Here is a 25,598-nt window from a genome sequence, read left to right as displayed (position 1 = left end):
TACACCAGGTCAGGAGCCTTCCTCCTGCTCCTATAAGCTGAATTTATTAATTAATAGGCCAGCTCTGGGTACCTGCAGTTCACAGCGATACAGGCCCCTTTTAAAACTTTTATGGAAGGCCTCACCCAACCAACTCTCCTCACCATAAGAGTATCATCATATTCCCGGATGGCAAAATCATTGTTTCTAGAGAGCAGGTGACACCCGTTGGTTCTGATTTATACTTTTTTTGCACCGCATTACTGTCATTTTTTGACGCAAAAGTGGTGCATCGCATTTTGTAAGTTTGCACTGCTTTTGCGTCAATAAATGATGGTAATGTGGTGCAAAAAAAAGCATAAATCAGGGCGTTTGTTTTTAAGGGCCATATAGTTTTCACTGATGGATTAAACCCAGATCTGTGACTGGGGGGTGAATGTTTGATTTGCTCTGCATTCCGTCCATCGTCTCTTGTTTTTGCTTTTGTCTCCCCAAGTGGGAAGGGTATGCCCAGGCTTGGGTCCCGTGCTTGCTATGCCATCAGATTCAAGCTAGCCTGGCTGATGAAGGGTGATACCCTGAAACCGGTCCTAGGATGCTTTTTTTTTCTGGTCCAGTGAGGAATTGGCCTGGCAGTTCGGGCTGGACTGTTCCCACAGGGAACAGGGTCAAGACTGATTTGCATATGGCTGGGTCCGAACTGGACTGGCATAGCAAGCAAAAGAACTGATGGATTAAACCCAGATCTGTGACTGGGGGTGAATGTTTGATATGCTCTGTATTCCGTCCATCATCTGTTGTTTTTGCATATAGTTTTCATCAGCTTGAGTTTGTACTGTAGTAACCCCCACCAATACTGAGAACAGTACGGTGGCAGGTGTAAGGGATCTTGAGCACACGAAGTACTGTATCTGAGGGCATTCTCAGTGATGGCTGGTAAAACGGGAGGCCTTTCTGCAGTAGGACTCGGCTGAGACTGTGAAATACTGGGCGAAATTCTGGGTTCAGGCTCATCAGTCCTCTGTAGGGCTGTAACAGAATTTTTCACTGGAGCAGTACTAGAGACCGATGCCCGCTGCTTGCTTGCTTGCTGGTGTTCCTAGTAATGTTCAGACCAATCGGGTTGCATGCTGACACTTGGGAAGGCATCAGAGCTGGACATTGGGGGGGTGCCAGAGCAGGAGGAGGGGTATAGGTGGGTGCTTGGAAACGAAGTTCTTGATAACCACTTCCAAAACACTCAAGGCCTCTTTTACGAGGCCCCAGTGGCACACTGCACCACTGAAGCATAATTTGTTTTGATGCTCCTGTGGCGCAGTGTGACAGCCCATATTTGCAAGGCCACGCAAAGCCACCTTGCATGGCTTTTCATGGCCGTGTGAATAGGGACCCCTTTCAAACCTAACACTGTGTGAATGGGGCGTTCCATGGGTGTTGCTTGCGGTGTTCCCATGCAACACCCATGGAACCTGAAGGAATCTAATGCATTCCCAGATTTACAAGTCTCGAGGGTGGTGAAAGAACGATGCAACAGAGAGAAATATCCTTATTTCACCCCGTTTTTTTCTCGTTCTATATGTGCTGAATTCTGCTGCACACATAGAAAGAGGTAAATACTTCTCGTGATTGTGTTTAAGCAGGCAGGTGTCCTTTCCTGCACAAAAACATTAATCACGCAATGCAGGCATCTTTGCACCATGGTGCAAGGGTGCCTGCATTAGCTCTAGGCAGTAATTTGTGCGCAAGGGGAAATTATAGAAATGCACAGTATGTTGTGGATGCAGCACATTTCTGCCCTTTACCTGTGGCACAACGTTGCACAGAAAGGCACTTGCTGCTCCGCCGTGCACAGCGGGCCTCGTAAATGAGGCCCTTAGTCTTTCCAAGATAGCAGCAATAGCAGCAGCCATTGTCATCTTCACTATGTCCATCAGGCATTCCCAAATTGCATTTCGCTCCCCTAAGCTCAAGTCATTAGTCACAACAGGTATAGCGACCGGTTGAGAGAGGGAATTCATGTTGCGTTGAAGCGATTTGGGGCCCACGTTTTTTTAAATAGCTGGACCCATGCATAATTTCGATTTCCTTTTCTTTTTCACCAAAGGCTCACATTGGGGCCAGGAACAGGCATAGCTGACAAAGAATCCACTACTGGCCCGTCTTCCATTGGCCTCACCAGTGCAGGAGTACTGACCTCAAGGCTCAGCATATTTATGGAATCTCCAGGGACCTCATCAGGTGATGAGGAGTTAAGCCGGGAATTACCAGGACTACTATTGTCCCTCAACTCAAGAGGCAAACCCTTTCCACAAGTTCAATTTCTTTGGATACTATACTGACAGCCTGGACCAAAAATGAATCCAAAGTGGTGCCAGTGTTTGAGGAGGTGATAACAGAATCCTTCCCTCCTGCCATCTTACGTTTGCCTATAATCACAATCAGTGGCTCAAAGTAATATAAAATATAATTAGATTTACTGTACGAAGACGCCCACCAGAAATTCCAAATAAGGGGCCCAGTCTCTTGTGGCCAATGACGGGCCTGTTTTTGGCCCGGTCTTAGCCCATGCATGTGTCCTGCGTGTGTCCCGTGCATGTCCGTCCCATGCTGCAGGCTGCTAGGTGTGCTTTTAGCACATTTTGGGAGTCACCATTCCTGCCCTCCCTTTCCACTCCTTGCAGGCAGGGATGCTGGGAGATGTAGTTCCACCACAGAGCGATGGTGCAACAATGTGGGTGGAAGCCAAAAAACAGCAAGGTATCCTGCACCGTGGGCTGCCAGGTGTGCTTTCAGTTCATTTTGGGAGTCACTAGCCCCGCCTCTCCTTTCCACTCCCTGCAGGCAGAGTTTCTGGGGGACGTAATCCCACCCCTGTTAGATGGTGCAAAAATGCTGGCAGAAGCCAGGAAACAACAAAGTATCCCATGCCACGGGCTGCCAGGCACGCTTGTAGTGTGTTTTGGGAGTCACTGTTCCCTCCTCTCTTTTCCACTCCTTGCAAGCAGGAATGCTGATGGACATAGGGCCAGATGTACCAAGAAGGGCTTTTGCGAGTCGGAAATAGTTATTTTTAAGAAATCGCTATTTCTGATTCGCAAAATGCAATGTATCACATTTGCGATTCAGTAATAGCGATTTCTTAAAAATCGCAAATGCTATTACCGAATCGCAAATTGCGATACCAGCCCCATTCGCACCTATGGGCCTGATGGCCATATTTGCAAATTTTTTGCATTTCCAAAATTGCGATTTCTTAACTGGAAATCGCAATTTTGGAAATGCAAAACCCCAGGGTGCTGGGGGCCCAAGGCCCCCTCTGCTGCACCCCAAAACGTTTTTTAGGACATCTAAGGTGCACACATGCCAAAGTGCATGTGTGCTTTATGTGTACATTTTAAAAATGCATTTTAAATGCATTTTTAAAATTTACACATGGTTACCACCAAGTTCAGCTTGGTGGTAAATAGCGATTCCTTAATGCCCAATTCGCATTAAGGAATTGCTTCTTACATGTGCTTAGAAATCGTAAATAAGGATTCCTTATTTGCGATTTCTTATTTAGAGAGTCGCAATTTGCTACTCTCTAAACAGGGTCACAACTTTAAGGAATCGCTATTTTAGCGATTCCTCAAAATTGCTTTCAGAATGCCTTTAATACATTCTGAAATGGCTTTTTGCATTCGCAAACGGGCATGCGCACTGTTTGCGAATGCAAAAAGCTTTGATACATCTGGCCCATAGTCCCATCCCAGCGTGATGGTGCAAGAGTGTGGGTGGAAGCCAAGAAAAAACAAAGTATCGTTGTTATAATTTTTCCTCTGAAAAGTCCCCTTGTTTATAATACTGGAGCCCACTGAAGTGCCAGCTCTACATTGCTGCCTCACAGAATTCTAGAACCTCACTCTGCCTGTATATGAAGAGCCAAAGACCTGTTTTTTAATTCATTCTGAAATAGTACTTCATCACCATGAGTGATGACTTCCTGGTTGTTAGTAGTTTTTGATGTCAGGGATACAGTCCTTTTTATTGCACCCCAGATAGAGGTCTACCCACATCCCTTGCCAAAATAATTCCACAACAACACAAGATTCTTGCTGAGAACAGTGAAAGCGCTATGGACTCTCGTGCAAATAGCTCTGCCTAGTGAGAGGCCAGTAGCAGCTGGTAATGTTTGAAAGTGTTGGGCATAATTCTTGCTGTGAATGCCAGGGAGCAAGCCCAACCATTAGAGGGGTTTCAGAGGAGTTCTCCGACAAGAATTATTTGAAACAGAAACAGTCAAATAGTGCATTCTGAAGCACACATTTATAGATATATATAAAAGGCCATAGGCCCTGAGAGATCAGTCATTAAATATAGAAGTGCTTTCAAGGTGTGCCACAAAGCCTAATGCTCTAGAGAAATTGGCCCCATTTTTTTAAACATCTGCTGTGAGTCCTCCCCCATCGTATGTCAACAATTATTCCAATAGGTACAGCCAAAATTTTGTCATGGTTGCTGGCCCCATATTATATAGTTGTCCTCGCTTATGGATTACCTGTAATATGCCAGCACGAGCATCTATGCTTCCACAGGTCAATAATTACCTCCACTATGGACTGGCCACCAACAGACTTCCAGTGCTTCCCCAAAGACTTTCACATAAGCTCATTCACACTCCCATGTTAACACACTCACATATGCTCATATATGTTTTCACACAGTGTCTCACTCACATGCTCATATATACTCTGTCACTCACAACCTTCCTCATATGTTCACAGTCCTACTCAGCATGTCACTTGTATGCTCACACTGCTACACACACTGTTTTGCATGCTCTAACTCTCTCTCACACAAAAGCTCACAAAGTAACTCATTGTCTCACTCTATATTCACATGTTCAGGCCCAGGTTGCAACACAGCACTGCAAGTGAAGTCACTGCTCTGTGTTGCTTGAGCAAGAGAGAGAAGAACTGCACTATATCTGCAAAGATGTGGCGCTCTTCTGCTCTATCACTGCCGTACTTTATACTGCCATGCGCCAATGTAGATACCCTTACACCATAGTGCATGGCTGTCTTCATTTGTTTTTGTGCAGGAAGTGGTGCCTTATCACAAAAAACTGTGCTGGAAGGCAGTTTCCTCTTCGTATGTGCACTGCAAAATGCAGCACACATGCAAAGAGGAACAAATTAGGAAAATAAAAAGATTTCTCCCTGTTCCACTAGCCTGAGTGAGGTGCAGGACTTGGTGTAAATCCATGTCTACAAGTTTTTGCAGATATGGTTTTGTATCAAAAATTAAGGGTAGATGCACAGGAAATTCCATGAACCACCCATAGACGCAAAGGTGCATTGCTCTACATTGTGTGACTTTGGGTTACAATCTAATACAAATCATGATTTGCACTGGATTGTAAATATCAACCCATCACTTTGTGTCAGGATTGCAATAAAAAGTAATGCAAACCTGATGCAAATTGTTTGTAAATCTGGGCCTAGCTGTCTTACTCACAGGCTCATTACCAGTCTCACTCATGCGTATTCATAACAATACCTCAATGATTCCCACTGTCACCAGTGGCGGATTGCGGGAGGGAAAAGGGATGGGGACAGGAACATGAAAAAAAAAAATAATAATGTACTTGTTAGAAAGGGGGTCTCTGGTTGGCAGTCCGTTTGCACTCAGTCCAAGCAGGGGCTCTCACTCTAGTCTGGGCAATAGAGATTCACACTTGGATAAAGTGAAAACACTACAAAATGGACACCACACCAGTTTAGAAAAATAGGCAATATTTATCTAATTCAAACAAGACCAAAATGACACAAATCCAACATACACAAGTCAAGATATGAATTTTCAAAAGAATAGATTATTACTCCATAGAAAACAATGGAAACATTGTTTTTACACAAAGTATCTGGTTTGTGTCAAAAACAAAGCTTCACAGGCGAATGTGCATCAGAAAAGTAAACGATGCGTCAATTCCTTACTTGCAAGGAAGGCCGTGCGTTGTTTCTTCTCCGGTCAGGTAGGCGATGCATTGTTTTTCTCTCCTGCAAGAGAACGATGCGTTGAATTCCAATCAGGGCACCTCGGATCCGCACAGGTTCACAATGACTTTGATGTCCAGTGACAATGCGTGAGAAATCTTCATCGCACGGTGATGAAAAACTGTACTGCGTGGGGTTTGGTCGTTTTCAGCAGGCGCAAGCAGGTGTTGCGTGTTTCTTCACCAGCTATGCAGGTGATGCATTGAAATCAGCCGCGAGGTGCCTGGGGCGTAATTTTTCAGTCGAGTTGTAGGTAGTGCATCAAAATTTTCCCTGCACGGCTCCCTGTGCATGGATTTCAGACCTTGTTCTACCACATTCACCGTTCAAGGGGCCAGGGACCGGGTAAGGCACCACTTGGCAGTGCAGGAGTCTCAGCAGGGAGACAAGGTCCTGGCAGAGGAAGTCTTTGATGGCCCTGAGACTTCGAAACAGGAGGCAAGCTCAGTCCAAGCCCTTGGAGATTCTTCACAAGCAGGAATATACCACAAAGTCTAGTCTTTCTCCTCTTTCAGGCAGAAGCAGCAACTGCAGGCCAACCCAGCAAAGCACAGTCACAGGCAAAGGGTCAGTAGTCCTCCTCCAGCTCTTCTCCTTGGCAGAGGTTCCTCTTGGTTCCTGAAGTAATCTACAAATCTGGGGTTTTGGGTCCACTACTTATTCCCCTTTCTACATTTGAAGTAGGCAAACTCCAAAGGAAAGTCTCTGTTGTTCACAAGATTCTGCCTTGCTCAGGTCTGGCTCCAGACTCACGCCAGGGGGTTGGAGATTGCATTGTGTGAGGGCAGGCACAGCCCATTCATGTGCAAGTGACCACTCCTCCCTCCACTCTATCCTGGACGGTCCATCAGGATATGCAGGCTACACAGCAGCTCCCTTTGTGTCACTGTCTAGAGGGGATTCACAAACAGTCCAACTGCCAGTCTGATCCAGACAGGGAATACACAAGCAGGCAGAGTCACATAATGGTTTAAGCAAGAAAATGCCTACTTTCTAAAAGTGGCATTTTCAAACTGACAATTTAAAAACTAACTTTACCAAAAGATGTATATATTTTTAAACTGTGAGTTCAGAGACACCAAACTCCAAATTTCTATCTGCTCCCAAAGGGAAACTGCACTTAAAAGATATTTAAAAGCAGCCCCCCTGTTACCTATGAGAGAAATAGGCCTTGCAACAGTGAAAAACGAATTTGCCAGTATTTCACTGTTAGGACATATAAAACACACCAGTACATGTCCCACCTTTAACAGACACTGCACCCTGCCCATTGGGCTACCTAGAGCCTACCTTAGGGGTTCCCTACATGTATAAAAAGCGAAGGTTTGAGCCTGGCAATTGGGTACCCTTGCCAGGTCGAACTGCCAGTTTAAAACTGCACACACAGACACTGCAGTGGCAGGTCTGAGCCATGTGTACAGGGCTACTCATATGGGTGGCACAATCAGTGCTTCAGGCCTACTAGTAACATTTGATTTACAGGCCCTGGGCACCTCTACTGCACTTTACTTGGGACTTACTAGTAAATAAAATGTACCAAACATGGAAAATTACACATACATTTTACACAGGGAACATTTGCACGTTAGCACTGGTCAGCAGTGGTAAAGTGCCCAGTGTTCCAAAACCAGCAAAAACAGAGTCCAGCACACAGTCAAAACATGGGAAGCAGAGGCAGAAAAGCAGAGGAGACCAAGCCAAGGATGCCAGGTCTAACAGTCATTTTTAAAAGATTTACCATTTTGTGTGTGCGTCTCTCCCATCCGCTCCTCGACTGGACTAAAGGCACAGGCTCCCAGCCTGCTCTGCGTCCAATCCTAACACTGCTTTCATGCTGCTGGCGCTCTGTGGCAGAGTGGAATTCTCTCCCTGCTGTCTCCAACCCAGTAACACAGTGCCTACATTGCTGGGTTGGAGAGAGCCCAGTGTGCATGTGTGTGACAGCTGGCCAAACATACATGTGAACTCAGGGGACATGCATGCTCCCCCTCATCCCTGTCACAGCCACATGGCCCTGCCCCTTTTACTATAAAACGATAAAAAACATAGTTTATTATTGTTTTATAGTAAAGGTTTTGCAGCTGTTGCTGCTGGCGGGGGCAACGCTCCTCCGCCATAGCGGAGAAGCCGCCCACGGAGTAGCCGCCCCTCACTGTCCCTCATTATCCCTCCCTCTCAGTTAGTCACTGTTATGTCTTCTCCCACACATGCACAATCAACCCCTGACACGCATGCTAACATGCACACACACACTCTGTCTCTCTCTCCGTCATCCTCACATGAATGTACACATCATTAGAGAGAAAGTTTTAATTACCTTCAGCTGCCTGTGGGATTCGCGTTTCAGATTCTCAACTTCTGGGACTTCAGAGACCATCCAAGCAGGCACACAGCTCTGTCCGGGCAAAGTTTTCACCTCAAGAGGGTAGCTGATAGCTGGAACCTGCACAGTGCATACATCGTCTGTCCCTGTGACATTGGATCCATGCTGATGCACTGTGCAGGCTAAAGCTTTTAGCTTTTGAGAGAGCAGCCTCTTGCTTTCTCTGTGAGGCTTGCTATGGCAAGCTGTGGAAGGGTGGGTGATATTTTGAGTGGCATAAATCCTAGGCCACTGCAGGGCTGAAGTTGAAAGTATCTGGGGCAACCTTTACCAGTGATGCTGTCGAGTATCATCAGAGTGGAATGTCTGAAGGGTGTCAAGCCTCTGATTTTAGGGCTGGAACTTAACCAGCCCTGTTCAATCTGTCTGACGGCCTTGATGGGCATGTGCAAGCCATCACACAAATTTCACTCTCACACTGCTTGACCCTCACTTGAAATGGGAGGCGGCTTTTTTCCTATCATAAAGGAGGAATACTAGTAGTGAATCATAGTTTTAAAATGTGGGCTCCAGGTTTTATGATTTTAATTTTTGAACATCTACGTCTGTATTTCTGCATTCATCCATATTACCTATATTTATTTTTTGCCCATATGATTATACATATCTACAAAAGAAGTTATACCAAGTGCCTTTCCACTTTTAGTCGATACATTTTTACTGTAGTTTGAGGCCTGCCAAGTCTTGCAATCTAAGCAGCCAAATATATGTAACGATAACCGCATGTGAAGATATTATGGGGCATATTTATACTCCGTTTGCGCCGAATTTGCGTTGTTTTTTTCGACGCAAATTCGACGCAAAACTAACTCCATATTTATACTTTGGCGTTAGACGCGTCTAGCGCCAAAGTTCATGGAGTTAGCGTCATTTTTTGGCGTGAACACCTTCCTTGCGTTAATGATATGCAAGGTAGGCGTTCCCGTCTTAAAAAATGACTGCGATGCATATGCGTCGTATTTATACTCCCGGGCAAAAATGACGCCCGGGAGTGGGTGGGTCTAAAAAACCCACATTTGCGCCGGATTTTAGCACCTGGGTCAGGGCAGGCGTTAAGGGACCTGTGGGCTCAGAATGAGCCCAGAGGTGCCCTCCCAAGCCCCCAGGGACACCCCCTGCCACCCTTGCCCACCCCAGGAGGACACCCAAGGATGGAGGGACCCATCCCAGGGAAGAAAAGGTAAGTTGTGGTAAGTATTTTTTTTATTTTTGTTTGTGGCATAGGGGGGCCTGATTTGTGCCCCCCTACATGCCACTATGCCCAATGACCATGCCCAGGGGACAGAAGTCCCCTGGGCATGGCCATTGGGCAAAGGGGCATGACTCCTGTCTTTGTCATGTTAATGGCGTCTGGGCGCCAAAAAAAAATGGCGCAAATCGGGTTAAGACGATTTTTTTGCCTCAGCCTGACTTGCCCCATTTTTGGACGCCCAAACGCCATTTTGCCCTATGCCGGCGCTGCCTGGTGTACGTGGTTTTTTTTCACGCACACCAGGCAGCGCCGGTCGGCTAACGCCGGCTAACGCCATTCAATAAATACGGCGCCCGCATGGCGCTTCAGAATGGCGTTAGCCAGCGCTAATTTTTTGGGCGCAAAACTGCGTTAGCGCAGTTTTGCGTCAAAAAGTATAAATATGGTCCTATATTTTTAGCAGAACCGTGTGTGCATATAAAGTTATTGACGATCATATTATGACTGTAATTCTCTAAATTGTCAATCTAAACAGAGATCGGCCTGGGATTCTTGATTAACAGCATGATGGGTTGTGGAAAACAATGTTCTGTATTCTTCTGTTTTTAACTTAAATATAGACAAGAAAAACATTGCTTTCTCTCTAAATCTGTAAACTCAAAAAAAGTAGAAAAAGGGACCATAATTCATAATACATGAGGGTTCCGCTTTTGTATAAAAGTCTGTTTCCAATTTCCTTACTTCCTTACAACTGTTGATTTCTGACATCTGGAATAGGGCTGTGGGAAATTTGCGTAATGAAGCAAAATTCTACAGAAATTACATAAAATTAGGCGAAATAATGCAATACCGAGATAAAGAGCTATATTTTAGGATGAAATGTGTCCTTGCATTTATTTTGAACATGGGGACCCATTTTGCCTTAAACAATAGTGCAAAAAACGCAAATGCTGTGAACAACCACTGTTCGTGTTCTGGTCGTTCACATTGTTACTTTGGACCCACAAAAAATTGTCATGAATACAATGTAATTACACCATTTCAGGTGATTTCTGTAAATTCATGTAACAAAGGTAATGCAAAATTCGCAAAATTATGCTAGATTACATCGCCTCAAGCAACATGTTCCAAGGACTAGCCTCCATTCATCTATTATAAAGAAATTATATAACTGCTCTCCGTAATTGAGACTTCATTATGTTTCCTACTCCAGAAGGAGTATGACATTAGAACTCGACAGTAATAACTTATTAAATATCTTTTTGCAACAAATATCAAAATTCTTGTTGGGGTATTTCATTTTGCAATACCGATTCTACTTTTGTTCTTCATGTCTGCAAACATCCTATCTCTTTTATATGAAAGAGTCACTTACCAAGGATCTAATTGGTATTTGAAGGGGAGAGGCGATGATGTGACCCCCTTCTGTACACTATAAGAATATTGCAAGTAACCTCGGAGTACCTTGAACTTGTGACTTTTGGCTTCGTTCTGTTATATATTCACCAAGCTTCTTGGTGATTTACGCTATCCTTGTAGTGTTCAGGCAGGGTGTACTTTATCCTATATGTAATTGATGATGCCAATGGAGGCAGCACATGTAATCTCACCAATGCACTAAGGTACAATGCATACATGTATAAATGAGGTTGTATTTACATTGTCAAGAAACAAATGTGGAAAAGAGGCCTCTTTTATGGTAGGAGTCACTGATTTTATAATAATGTGAATGGTGGAGCACCATGCAATGTCCCCAGTGAAGTAATTTCTGATATCCAGTACGTATTTTCATAATCAACAAAGCAGCAATTACAATGACTCCCAAAACATTTCCTCATAGATATTAATTGTAAACGGAAAGCTGCAATACTACTGTGAACATAAAAATGTCCCAGCAATGAAGGGTGAATTTCTAGTTTCAGCAAGGAGATGTGGAAAGGAGCTACTGTTTGCACCTTTAAGGGACTAAACCTCACAGAGGCAGTGCTCAGAGCTAGCTACCTACAATGAAGGCTACGATGACTCATAGTGAGTGCTGCTTTCGCTCTATTTAAGTTTCTGTTGAGTGTGGGTCACTGAACATTGTGTAGTGCCTTTATCACACTATCCTTTGGCAAACAATACCACTGTATTGCAGTATGTAGTAAATCAACCTTATCTGCATGGTCACCCCATATTTTTAACCTTTGTCTAGAACCTATTTTTGCTAGCATTAGAACTCTATGCTCTTTAGTGGAAAGGGTCTGGCACTTGCCAGTTGCTTGGAAGCTCAAGATGAGTTGAAAGCAGCTCTCAGGAAGCATAAGAATTTAGTGGTCACTGTAAAAGCAGAAGTTTTTTTATAGTGCATTCATTATCTACTTCCGTGTGTTCTGCGCAGGCATATGAGCTTTCTCAGCTGCTCTGTGATAAACTTTTTAAACTTTTTCGAAGACAAATCTGTGGCTATTTGTAACACTTTTGCTTAGTCTCCACTTCTCATTGCATCAGAGGCCTTGTTTGCAGTTGAGGTTTCCTGTCTGGTTGTTGGGGTTGGCCAAGATATTTCCAAGTCTAGGGCACTTCAAATCATTCTTGGTTGATCGTCTTAGAGAAATTGTTAGTTCCTCTTGATCCCATTCCACCAAGGGTTTAAAAGAAGCATTCTTTGAAAGTTCCAAGCCACTTTGGGATGTGTGTAACAGCTCCTTGGCTATCACCTTTGTTACAGATGAGTGAAGGTGGTGTTAATAGTTCCACCTCTGAAAAAACCCACTGCCAGTCCATTGGTCTTTCGCATTTCTAGCCCATTTCATTGATGCCTTTCCCCTTAAAAATCCTTGAGATGCATGTTTATGGCGTTTTCTGGATTTTTGGAGCAACACCAGGTACTAGATTCTATCCAATCTGTTTTTTACCCAGTACACAGCAAGGGAAATATAATGGTGTTGGTTCTTGATACTCTTAGAATGTGGGAGATAGGGGACTTCCTGTTGCCTTGGTGATTTTAGAAATTCCTGCTGCCTTCAATAGTCTTGCATTCCATCGTGCTGACTAAATTGGCAGAAATGGGGATCTGCAGTGGTGTAATTCGTATCTGGAGGGCAGATACAAGACAGCATATATTTCACCTATTCAATCAGAATTTAAGATAACGAACCAAGGGCTTCCACACAGGTTGGTCATTAGCCCCATTCTGTTTAGAAAGTACGGGGGTCATTACGAGCTTGGGGCCGCCAATGCGGCCGCACTCCCGCGGTGCCCATTACAACATCCCCGCTGGGCCGTCGGGCGCAAACCTAGTTTACGCCCGCCGGCCCAGCGGGGATGAGGCCGCAACATAGGAGCCGGCTCCTAATGGAGCCGGCGGTGTTGCGGCCGTGCAACGGGTGCAGTAGCTATGCAGACAGTGAAAAGCTGCCCGGGGCCCTGTTAGGGCACCTCCAGGCACCATTTGGGAATGGGCACAAAAGTGAACTTTTACAACATATGGGGCTTATCTGTGATCATCATTTGTGCTGCTGCACAAGTAGATTCAATTTCATCATGTAACAAGGTTGTCTGTGTTGTGTGAATGATTGGTTTTGTGCATAAAGGGATGCCCTCATGCGTAAGAACAGGCACATGTGGCATCAATGTTTCCCTACGGGGACAATGTCACTAGCCCGTAATGCAACAGTACCATCATACAAATAGTTGTCAATATGGATCCAAGCTGCCTATTCCCCTCGTACCACATTCACAAACTTTAAAAATGCATGAATTGATCCACATTGTACACCCTTAAACCAACATATGCCTGTGGTAGATATGCTGTATGCACGGAAAAGTACCTAATGTAGGGAGGGATGAACTAATGAGGCTGAAAATTTATTATGGTTGCACTGTGCCATTCAATTAGCACATGTGTGGGGCCTGCTAAAGCCAAATGACAAAGTAACACAAGCATTGTAAGCAATGGACCTCCCGTGCTTTTCTGCACTAGTGTCATCATTCATGGTGCCAATGGAGTAAAGCATCAAAATAGTGACAACACTCATTACACTACTGTGAGAATGTCCACCATGGTGAATAGGAATGTAACTTACATGCAACCATGGTGTCAGTGGCTGGGGCAAGTGGCCTGCAAGGAATATGGTGGCATGGGAGCAATGCAAAAAATACCTTGATAGGTTTCCCCATGGGTGATGCACAATGCAACACATAGTTAACAACTACAACCTGGGGTCTGTAACATTTCACTTAGCCTCCAGTAGCAAGTAAATGATGAGCCAGGTCAACAGCTACTACAGTCAAAGATTGACATTTCACTATCTCATTGCAGAGGATGATGCCTTACCTCCTGCCGACCTGCCTGTCCTGGATTTTACATATGACATGGATGACCATCTGCCCACCATCAATTAAGAGACTCTTTAGGATGTCCTAGGTTCCCTCCAGACACGCCCTCTAGTTTCAGGGAGGACACACAGCATTGCAGGGTCTCCACATGAACCACCCAACTACCAACAAAGAGCACCAACCAGTCCTGCCACAGTCCTGGACTCTGAGGACCCAGACATCAGCTTTTGGAGGACAGTGGTAGGAGTCCAATGGGAGCTGGCCAAGCAGGTGTGGGTGGGGATGGAGACAAAGGCAGGAAGCCTGGAGGGGTTGCAGAGGTGCCTCATTCCAAATAAGGACAACTCAGCTGCCATCAGAGGCACCCACTCCCCATTATGTGGACTCCAGCTGTCCCTGACAGACATAGCTGCTGTCATGAGGCAGAGGCTTCAACAATTGCCCTCCCAATGTGGCAGAAGCATGATAGATAACAGGCTTGGGGCAATAGAAAATGCCATGGAGTCCGTACAGATGGAAGTGGCCTCCCTCAGGGAAACATGGCTGCCTACCACTGTGACGTAGCTGCAGTGTTGAGAAATCAGCTGTTCCTTCTTGCTTCAGTGATGCCTTATGTGTTCCCACAAATGGCAGCTGCCAGGACCTTTAATTCCACATCTCTATCCACTGATGTGTGTGTGCCCCCCTCAACTTCAACAACAGCACCACCCCTGGCACAAGAGGCACCACACACATCAGAGGATGAAGATGTGAAATGAACAACATTCACACGTAAAACCACCCGTAGAGCCAGTCTGTGTCACATGGACAGTATCTCCTTAGTTCTATCCTTAAGATCATGTCAGTGTTGTGACAGCTGGCAATGTGCCCTCTTCACTCAATCACTGTTGACTTATCTGCCATAGACTCTCACTATCTCAATTCCTACCTATTGTCAATTTGGACACCTCCTCACTAATGCTCACTTCTGCCCATGTCTCGTGGCATGTCCTTCACCCTTGGACTCTGAATGTACAACAAATGGCTCAGGATCTCTCATGGGGTCTGTAAACTGGACATTGTATTGCACTGGGAAATACACTTGTGCATGTAAATAAATCTCCATATTCACATAAATCATGTAATCTTTTACTGTGATCCATCAACTCATCTAAATATATGCAGTGTGTGAAGTTATGTTACTGAAAACAGAACCTAATTACATGTGTGGCTTACTGTCAGACACAAAGCTACACACTAGGACTCTAACATGAAAAAGGTGACTGATGGTTTTGTGGGCTACAACCAACTTACAGAGCCTTAAAAACATGTATTTAATAGATATGCATGCAACCTAACATGTGGCTTGTATGTGTCAGAACTAAGTGTCTGGAATATTCCATGATGAGTGCACCAGTACAACTAATATGTGTGGAACAGAAGAGGCTAAATTGATCAGCCATGGCAGCTGTCAGTATGCCAGGTACATACCCCAAATGAAGTGAAGTAATATGTGCTATACTTTACAACATTATTTGTGACAGACCTCAGCAATGACAGTTGATGTCCCATTCTTACCTGTCAAAAAATTCCTACACATGCACTATGTGATTGTGAGGAACTGGTGATGACAGATGTTTTGAGTAACTGATGTCATACTGCAGCCAATCTGACAGCTGCTTGTTCATAGAGGATACACATATTCATACGTGTAAATCAATACAGAAAGCATACCCTAAGGAATTCCTCTACCTTGGCCAGTGCACACATGAGAACACCCAGACACTCAATCAACATGGATACCTAACTGTCTACAACTAACACGATTTATTGACACTTAAAACAACACCTCATTAAAACCGAACCTAAACACTATAGTAAAATAAGCTAACTAATACTAACGTATCTAAGTTTACCCGTACAGCTATCTATCCTAATCTAAATTTATCTTATACATTTAATGCTACACACTAAAGATTGTCCTTCACCCCATTAAGAGACAAGATACAAACAGGACAACATTAACTGAAGCTACACATATACTAACTTAACCTATATCCTAAACAAATACATATTTTTTTGAAACTTTTTATATCTTTTTTTTTAACATAGAGCCCCATACATAACCCCCCATCGAACACCCCAAAACAAAAAAAAAGATACTAAAACCCACCCCCAGGAGTAGCAAGAGGACTGGACTCTGGTAAGGCAAATCTTTACTTCTTTATCCCCACCACCCCACTTGCATGCCATCACACACTCCCACCCTTACCCTCACACCTATCACCCCCAAAAACCCACAGATACCCCACCAATACAACCCACACATCCCAAAACCAAGACCTGCATGTAACACCAATGCATAGACACCCATCACCCAAGCATGTCCAGTACAGAGACCCACTCATGCCCCAAAATCACCAATCACACAAGGGCCAAGACAATAATGCAAGCACAGGAGTAGAGGGTAACTCACCCATTACACAAGATGGCACTCATACATACAATAACTATGCGTTTACACCCCAACATGACCCCTACCCAAGGTCACCGGACAGGAGGTTCCAGACATATCCAGTCCCCCCACAGAAGAGGCCCACAGTGATGACAGCAGCTCTGCATGCCTGGATCAAGATGACCAGCCCGGCCCATCAGGGACCTTGGGACAGTCGGTTCCCCTGACAGTCACAAACCACCACTGAACCTCCCCCTCAAGAAATACCACCACAGCACCCACCCAGTGGGCCCATCCCTCTGTCCCCAGGACACGTCAATCAGCAGTGTGTCCACCACTACAGGGAACCCAGGCAGCCCCACTAACACAGGACGATCAAGGACCTGGGGCAATGGCAGTGGGCACACGGTTCTGGGGACAGAGGCACAGGATAACAGGGAAGCTGGGAGGACTGTGGTGAGACAGGGGGAGGACAGGTCCAGGGAACCGACACTCCACGAGGCACTCTCCAACCTCATGGGAGCTTACCACCATTTCCAGGAGACCATGGGCACGGTACTGGCCAAGTTTCAGGAGACCCAGCGGCTGCAGGAGGAACAGTACCTGGTGATCAGGGAGGACCTGAAGTCCATCAACAACACCCTAGTCACCATTGCAGGGGTGCTGGCAGACCTTCTCAACACTAGGAGGGACACAGTGGCACACCAACGGGCCCCTGACACTAGCCTGGACGATGAACAGCCCTCCACCTCTGCTGGCTCTAGTGGACAGGAGGCACCGCCACAGGAACAACAGGACACCAGCACCCCACCCCCTGCAGATGGAGAACCACCCCGTAAATGGTCCCTGAGATCCAGGAACAAGACAGAGAACATTGCCAAGACCCCCACCAGGAAATAAGACCCCCCTGAGTGTCACCCTTCTCTCCCACTTTGACACCCTGTCCACCTGAAACTGCCATTGCTCCACTTCCTATGCCCCATTGGAACAAATAGACTGGACTCTGCCATGGACATTCCTCCACCATCACCCCAGCCCATTTTACAACCCCCTCCACTTATTTGCACAGAAATAGACACATTTGAATCACAAAACAAGCTGGAGTCAGTTATTGCAACAGCTCTGGAATATAGCAATGTCAATGTACTTGTTCACATACCAATGTAACACAGCTGCAGGCCAGCAGTAAACATAGCAGAGGGCACAAAGTGGGACCCAGATCTGTGAAATGGAAAGACAAAGTAACAAGTCAGGGTCCATACACTGAGTGAAAATGACAGACTTATGCTAGCTCCAACAATAGTATGAGATGTGGGAAGCAGTTACATCTTCTTACCTGTGTCTCACTGGAAGTATTGCATGATGATGTTATTTCGGTTGTCGACATCTTCTTCTTCTGCCTCCTCTTCGTCACTTTGCACAGGCTCCACAGCTGCCACAAGACCACCATCTGGCCCATTCTCCTGCAGAAATGCTACACACTAAAGATTGTATGCACCGCTGCGGACGTGACCACCATTTTCTATATGTTCCCTCACTTGATACCTGACCTTCAACAGGAGAGGACCTACACTGCAAGTGCTGCTGTGACCTGTGTCTGGAAGCGACGATGGCTACAGTGTCTGGGGAAAGGGCCCCTGTCTTCACTTCAGAGGAGTTGGAGAAACTAGTGGATGGGGTCCTCCCCCAGTACACGCAACTGTATGGTCTTACAGACAAACAGGTGAGTACACTGTGAGCATGCTGCGTGAGCAATGCCTGTTTTGAGTGGTGTGGATGGAAGATACATGGGGGGGCTGAGGCCTGCATGTGCGGATGGTGAGTGTATGTGCGTCAGGGCATGGGTGGGAACTGGTGGGCAATGAGTATGACGGTCCAGACAGGTGAGTAATTTCCTTTCCTCCTGTACCTTGCCTCTAGGTCAGAGCTCACCAGAAGAAGGGTATTTGGCGTGCCATCGCCAAGGACGTCCGGACCCTGGGAGTCTACCACAGATGGAGCACCCACTGCCATAAAGGATGGGAGGACCTACGCCGCTGGAGCAAGAAGACGGCAGGGGCCCACCTGGGGATGGCCTCCGAACGTGGAAGGGGTGCCCGTCACACCATGACCCCCCAGATGTACCATATCCTGGCAGTGGCCTATCCGGAGTTGGATGGGTGCTTGTGGGCATCACAGCAGCCACAAGGGGGTGAGTACACTCTCATTCAGCTGACTCTGCGCGCATTACGAGGTGTCTGGGTGGGGGAGGTGGGCTGTGGGTTCCCCTGGGCCAGGGCGAACTTGGTAGGCAAGGTCCCTTGTTAGGCAGGCTCTGTGGCACCCCAACCCCACTAGTGGTAATAGCCATCTACACCTAGTCAGGCTCCTGTGACTTCCAGGTGTGCAGCAATTAAGCTTAGGCCTCGTACCCCATGGCCATGTGAATTTGCCAGGAACTGTTAGTGCATCGCGTAGTGGAGATGGCAGCTTCCTGTGTGTTGTGTCCGCCAACGGTAGTGGTGTTGCATGCACTGAACATGTTTTTCTTCTGTATTTCCCCCCTTTTTGTTTTGTCTCTCTGTTCTTGTGTGCAATAGCATAATCTGGCGGAGGAGAAGTGGCACCAGAGCAGGAGGGAGCTGCAACCCGCTTGGCCCAGGAGGGTGAAGCAACGGAGTCTGAAGCCACTAGTGGGACAGAGGGCAAGGGGAGCTCCACGACGGGGACAGGAGCATACACCAGTGACAGCGACTCCTCCTCTGATGAGAGCTCCCTTGCGGTGGCGGGCACCTCTGTGCCCACCGCATCAACAGGTACAGCCGCCACCCGCCCTACAAGCACCGCCCTCCCAGCAGCCCCTCAGCGTGTGTCCCGTGCTCGCTCACCCAGGAGGATCGGCATCTCCTTTGCCCCAGGCACCTCAGGACCTGCTCCAGTCAGCCCTGCTGCCCTCAGTGAGGAGGCTATTGACCTCCTGAGATCCCTCACTGTTGGGCAATCTACCATTATGAATGGCATCCAGGGTGTTGACAGGCATTTGCAACAAACAAATGCATACCTGGAGGGCATTCATTCTGGGCAGGCGGCCCAACAAAGAGCATTTCAGGCTCTGACCTCAGCACTTATGGCAGCCATTGTCCCTGTGTCCAGCCTCCCCCCTCCAACTTCCTTCACCTTGACCCAATCCCCTGTACCTCAGCCTATCCCAAGCACACCATCAGACCAGCATGCACACTCATCAACACACAAGAGTGTACATGGCAAACATAAGCACCACACATCCCACAAGCACTCACACAAGCATCATCCCCATGCAGACACCGCAACATCCACTGCCTCCACTATGTCCCCCTCCTCTACGTCCTTCTCCTCCCTCCCTGTCTCGTCTCCACTCACACCTGCATGCATTACATCCTCAGCCACTACCTCCATCACCAGCACGCCCATCACCACACACCGCTCACGTGCAATCACCACCCCCACTACCATGCACACAACCCCAGTGTCCTCTCCCAGTGTGTCTTTGAGCCCTCCTGCCAAAGTACACAAATGAAGGCACACACCCACCCAACAGCCATCCACCTCACAACAGCCTCCAGCCCATGCACCTTCACCCAAATTCAGCAAACTTACACCTCCTACAACCACTAACTCTTCCTCCACTCCCAAACCCCCTCCATCTTCCTGTCCCAGTGTGTCTAAAAAACATATCCTGGCAAACCTTGACCTCTTCCCTTCACTTCCCCCCCGTCCTTCCCCTAGGGCCAGGCTTTCCAGGTTCCAGCCCATTACCTCAGCCACCAAATCCCCAGGCACAGTGGTGCCAGCAACTGCGGGGTCATCGAGTGCGCCACCCATCAGGGCCGCCAGTGTGCCACGTAGCGAGGGCAAGGACATTCCGCCACCTGCCAAGGTGGACAAGGTGCCCAAATCCCGGAGGGAGAAGCCGCACCTACCAGCCACCAAGGGCTCCTCCAAAACAAAAGGGGACAGTGGCAAGACACCTGTGGCACCATCAAAGGTGGGGAAGGGACAAAAGCAGAAGAGCAGGTCAGGACAGGGCACGGTGGCACTGACTGAGGGACTAGTGTCACCCCTTCTGTCCACAACTCCACCAACATGTACGGCGGTGAACAACGCAACCTGCCCGCCTCCAGCACTGCCACCTGCACCGCCACCATCACCACCACCTGCACAGCCACCTGCACCGCCATCTGCACAGCCACCGGCACGTCTGCAGCCTCAGCAACAGTCCCCAGCATCTTCCACAGTGGGCAGCCGTCTGAGGCTACAGAAGATGTCCTGCTGTGTCCCTCAACAGGTGCTGACCCATGCACCACCGCCAGCACCGCCGCCACAAACACCTCCACAAGCACTGCCACCAGCCCTGCGATGTGCTCGGACAGTGGCACCACCGCTGACATGGCTACCATCCCCAGTGGTCAGTCGCCCGAGGCTTGAGAAAACTTCCTGGACCCTGCCCATCTTTCATGAGGCATGACTTCCATCACTGTTGCACCTGCAGGTGAAAGGCGAAGTCGCAGCAGTGTGGGGTATGTCTCTGCCTCCATGGCATATCATGCTACCTGTTCCTAGGCAATCTCGTAGCACACACACCCAGGTGAGGGAATAGGACCGGCCACACTGCATGTGGAGCACTCTGGGCACCATGCCCCCTCCAGAACCAGTGGAGAAATACATCCACTACCTCAGTCCTTGGCAGGATGAAGCACTCTGGGCACCGTGCCCCCTCCAGAGCCAGTGGAGAAATACATCCACTACCTCAGTCCTTGGCAGGATGAAGCACTCTGGGCACCAGGCCCCCACCAGACCCAATGGAGAAATACATCCACTACCTCGGTCCTTGGCAGGATGAAGCACTCTGGGCACCATGCCCCCTCCAGAACCAGTGGAGAAATACACTCACTACCTCAGTCCTTGGCAGGATGAAGCACCCTGGGCACCAAGCCCCCTCCAGAACCAGTGGAGAAATACATCCACTACCTCAGTCCTTGGCAGGATGAAACACTCTGGGCACAAAGCCCCCTCCAGAACCAGTGGAAACTGTTATCCACTTGAGAGACTGTGGCTTTGCACTCACCAGGATAAAGCAGTGGGCAAACCACCCACTGTAAAGACTTGAGAGACTGTGGCTTTGCACTCCCCAGGATAAAGCAGTGGGCAAACCACCCACTGTAAAGACTTGAGAGACTGTGGCTTTGCACTCCCCAGGATAAAGCAGGGGGTAAACCACCCACTGTAAAGGCTTGAGAGACTGTGGCTTTGCACTCCCCAGGATAAAGCAGTGGGCAAAGCACCTACTGGAAAGACTTGAGAGACCGTGGCTTTGCACTCCCCAGGATAAAGCAGTGGGCAAAGCACCCACTGGAAAGACTTGAGAGACTGTCGCGTTGCACTCCACAGGATACAGCAATGGGCATGGAGCCCCCTCGTGCAGCTGTGGCGTTGTGCGTTCATCCGGCTGAGGTGCCCCCCTTCCCTTTCCCCCGAGGTGCCTGTTTATTTTCGATCTGATGCTCCTACAGTGTTGTCTCCGTTTCGAGTCAGGTATCTTGCGTGGGCTTCGCCCATGCATTTTGGGACCACTGGTCCACGGACAATGATTGGTACACTATCCGGACTTGTGTAGTTGGTGTACACATTTGTATATACTGAATTTTGAACTTTCACTATCAGATTTTTCATGATTACAATCGTTACAATCATTTCCTTTTGTCCTTGCATTCTTCCAGGGGGTGACGGGGTATAAATGTCATGTTGCTGCATGTATTTGTGTGTATCTTGTTGTGGGTGAGGGTGGGGGTGGGGGTGTTGCGTGTTGCGTGTGTGTGTCACTCTCTTTTCCCTCCCCCCTCCCCTGTGTTGTAGGTGCAGTACTTATTGTGGTCATCGACGGCGTCTGTCCTGCTCCTGATAGAGCAGGAGGAAGACCAGCATTGGTAACACCTGTAGTTCGGGCTCCATGGCGTCCTGGTTCCTCCTTGGGTGTCGAAGGGTGAGTGTTTTACCTTCTGTGTACTGTTCCCGCCATGCTTCTGATAACGTTGGTTCCGCCCTAGAAAAGGTGGCGGATAGGCCTGTTGTGATAGAGTGGGCGGTACTTTGCCCTCCGCCTGTCTGTTGGTGGTTTCCCCTGTGGTGTTTGTTTCTACCGCAGTGGCGGTTGGAGTGTTAAAGTGGCTGTCTACGTTGGCAGTTTCCGCCATGGTCGCGATTCCATTTTTTTTCCTGCCAGCCTGTTGGCGGTATTACCGCTGCTTTAACACCGACTGCCAGGGTTGTAATGAGGGCCTAAATTTCCTACCAGCCAGCTACGGTATCATGTTCATGTCAGTGGGTTAATGGCTATCCATTGTTGACCATTAGGGCCCAGAGGTAAGTGGACTAGTGCCTCCTTGCGCCACATTTGTGAGGATCAAGTGGCCCATCAAGTCCCAAATTCCTGTGCCATAGTCACAAAGCGGCGCAATGCATGCATTCTACCACTTTGACACCCCTTGCCCTACATTAAGCCTTGGCTAGGCATTTTGGTTGCAAGGTGGGGTTCACCCAGTAGGGGAGCAGGAAAAATGGCACCGGGAATTCTAAGGAATGCTAATGCTTCATTCATGTTTCCTTCGGTTAACACCTGCTCAGAGCAGGCATTACAAGGGGCACACCATTGCTTACCAAGGGCCCCTATCTACAGTTCGGGTTAGGGTTCCTATTGTTTGCCCTAAGCCTGAACAGTACATCTATAATGTCTACAAATTTGGTACCTATTGCCCCCTATCCTGTGGCATGATGTCCAAATCTATTATGCGACACACACATGGTGGTAGGGCTGCCCTAAGGGGCACAGGAAGAGTGGCACTGCACTGGGTGCAGCAACGGTGTTCCTCCTTATTGAACTACCTGTGCCCATGCATGTTTTACATCTTCTAAGTACCAGGTAAACACTCAGCATTCATATTGTATACACAAGTGAGGTGACCGAGCTTACTCACAATTATCATGATGCTCATGCTGGTTAATCTGCACACATCTAGTTTGCTCCAATCTGTAGACATCCTACACCCATCTGAAGTAGAGTTGAAATCTCATTGTGTCCTCAACTGACTGTTTCCCAGCACATTAAGCCTCCTTGCATGACTGCTGCGTCACTTAATTTCCGAAGAGTAGTGAGGCACCAGTGGTGCAAGTTTCTCCTTCATAAGCCCCCTAGAGCCCTCAACACATGTACATCATTTGTGCCATGTCCTGAGTAACTTAAAGCAACATGTGGCACACAGTGCTGTTAATTGTGCTGTGACAAATATATTACCAACAGGCATGCTAATCAGATAAACATCACCTCTGACACATATCTTGACTTTCCTTTCCCTAATACCCACAATTCCGCAGTAGCACAGATTGGCACTTGTGCAACAATCAACCTAATATACATCCTCAACATTGTATCAGACAGGAGGTCAATACCCTAACTCAGATGATGTTATCTAGTTGGCAGCACTGCCATTTAAACATTGTATTGCACTCTTCATACCCTCTCACGCAAAACCCTGGAATTACACATCTGATGCACAAGGTGACACTTACTGGCTGCATCGGGGTCTTCAAACTGGGACAACTCTTCAATTGTGTAGGGTGGAGGTCCACCTGCAAGACATGACAGGAATATAAAGCTTAGTGTTCTGACTAAGCAAGTCAACTTTGTGTTAGGCTTGAACAACTGCCAACCTTTACATTTCTGTCTGTAAGATAAAGGGCCAGATTAAAGAGGCCCTGGCACACCAAAGCATCACTTTCCCTGACACTCTTGTGGTGCTTTTCACTGCACCATATGTACAAAGAACTGTTATGCTACTTTTTGTAGTGTTACGCCTCCATGTAGCTATGGGGCAGCATGACACAGTATTCTGCGTCAGAGGGGCATGCAGTGGTTGTTGCAGTGGTCATCCCATTGTAACACCCACAGCTTTTGACGCTGCCCAGATTTTCAAGACATCGTACGTACTGCCAGCGCCAAAAGACTAACAACAGCCCAGGGATGGCATAAGAATGGCAAAGAGTTGAGGAATGTTTTAACACCTCCTTGTTTCTTGCTTCTTATATGTGTGCACCATTTGAAGGCACACCCAGTAGAGGTAAATTGCCAAGGATGTTTGCTTATGTGCACATAGGTGTCTCTTCCTGCACATTTGGAAAATAACATAACAGATGTCTTGGTACCACTATGTGGGCTGCATTCTGCAGCACACATAGAAATGGAATATCGCCACCTCGGGATACCTGCCTACACATAGACACTTCCTTCAACACAGACATACTTGCACTGTGGCCCAAGTATGCCTCCATTGGCGCTGGCTGCTGAGTTATGTGCTGGTGCAGGCACAAACGCAGGCCTGCTCCATAATCTAGGTAATGCGGGGCAAACCTGTCTTTAAAATTCAGCGCAGTGCTGCTGATGTTGGCATAGCACTGCACTGCACCTGTTTCTCACATATTTGGCTCATAGGCCCTCATTTCGACCTCGGCTGTCTTTTTTAACGACTGCCGATGTACCGCCGTTCTGAAGACCACCAGTGCAGGCAGTTTTCCGCGCAGCGTATTATGACTGCTGGCAGCCCTCTGTCCTTTTTTGGAAGGAGAGCCGCCAGCAGCCATACTGACGGTCGGCGGGGAAGTAGAGGCTGCTCCACCTCCACCGCCTTGTCATCAGAACACCGCCCACTGAATCATGTCCCATGATTCGGTGTGGCGGTGTTCTGGTGACGGGGCGCTGGCTGTGGATCCTGTCCCCTCCCGCAGGATCAACGGACAAGGTAAGTTGATCGTCCGTTGGGGGGGGTGTTGTGTGTTGTGTGTGTGCATGGGGGTGTGAGTATGTAGAGGAGGTGTGTGACTGTGTGTATGCATGCGGAGGGTGTTATGTGTATGGGAAATGTGTGCGGGTCGGTCTGTGTGCATGTCTGTATGTGTGCGGGTATGTGTTGCTGTAGTGTATGTGTGCGTGTAGGGGTGTGTGTATGTGCATGTTGGGGGTGAAGGTGGGGAGGGGGAGGGGGTGTGTGTATGTGCATGTTGGGGCTGGGGGTGGGGAGGGGGGTCCTGCCACCTTTGGAGGGTGGCGGGGGATGGTGTGGGGGGAGGACTCGGGTGTAGGGGAGTGGGTTGGGGGAGACCCCTATCAGTGCCAGGGAAGAAATTCCCTGGTACTTATAGTGCCTACCGCCATGGATTTTGTGGCGGTTCCAAACCACCTGAAATCCA

At 47.8% G+C, this 25,598-nt stretch overlaps 1 protein-coding gene across 1 annotated transcript in view; it reads right to left on the bottom strand.

The window, feature by feature from the left end:
- LOC138283560 (myb-related transcription factor, partner of profilin-like) overlaps window positions 1–25,598 on the bottom strand; it is a 110,238-nt gene that overhangs the window by 7,955 nt on the left and 76,685 nt on the right. The window contains exon 3 of the mRNA XM_069221500.1: window positions 23,925–23,984. Within this exon, the coding sequence (XP_069077601.1) occupies window positions 23,925–23,984 (60 nt within the window). The remainder of the gene's footprint in view (window positions 1–23,924; window positions 23,985–25,598) is intronic.

Source organism: Pleurodeles waltl, chromosome 3_1 (genome assembly GCF_031143425.1).
Source record: "Pleurodeles waltl isolate 20211129_DDA chromosome 3_1, aPleWal1.hap1.20221129, whole genome shotgun sequence".
NCBI classification, from domain to species: domain Eukaryota; kingdom Metazoa; phylum Chordata; class Amphibia; order Caudata; family Salamandridae; genus Pleurodeles; species Pleurodeles waltl.
The sequence above is the reverse complement of the archived record's forward strand: the minus strand, read 5'-3'. Positions and strand labels throughout refer to the sequence as shown.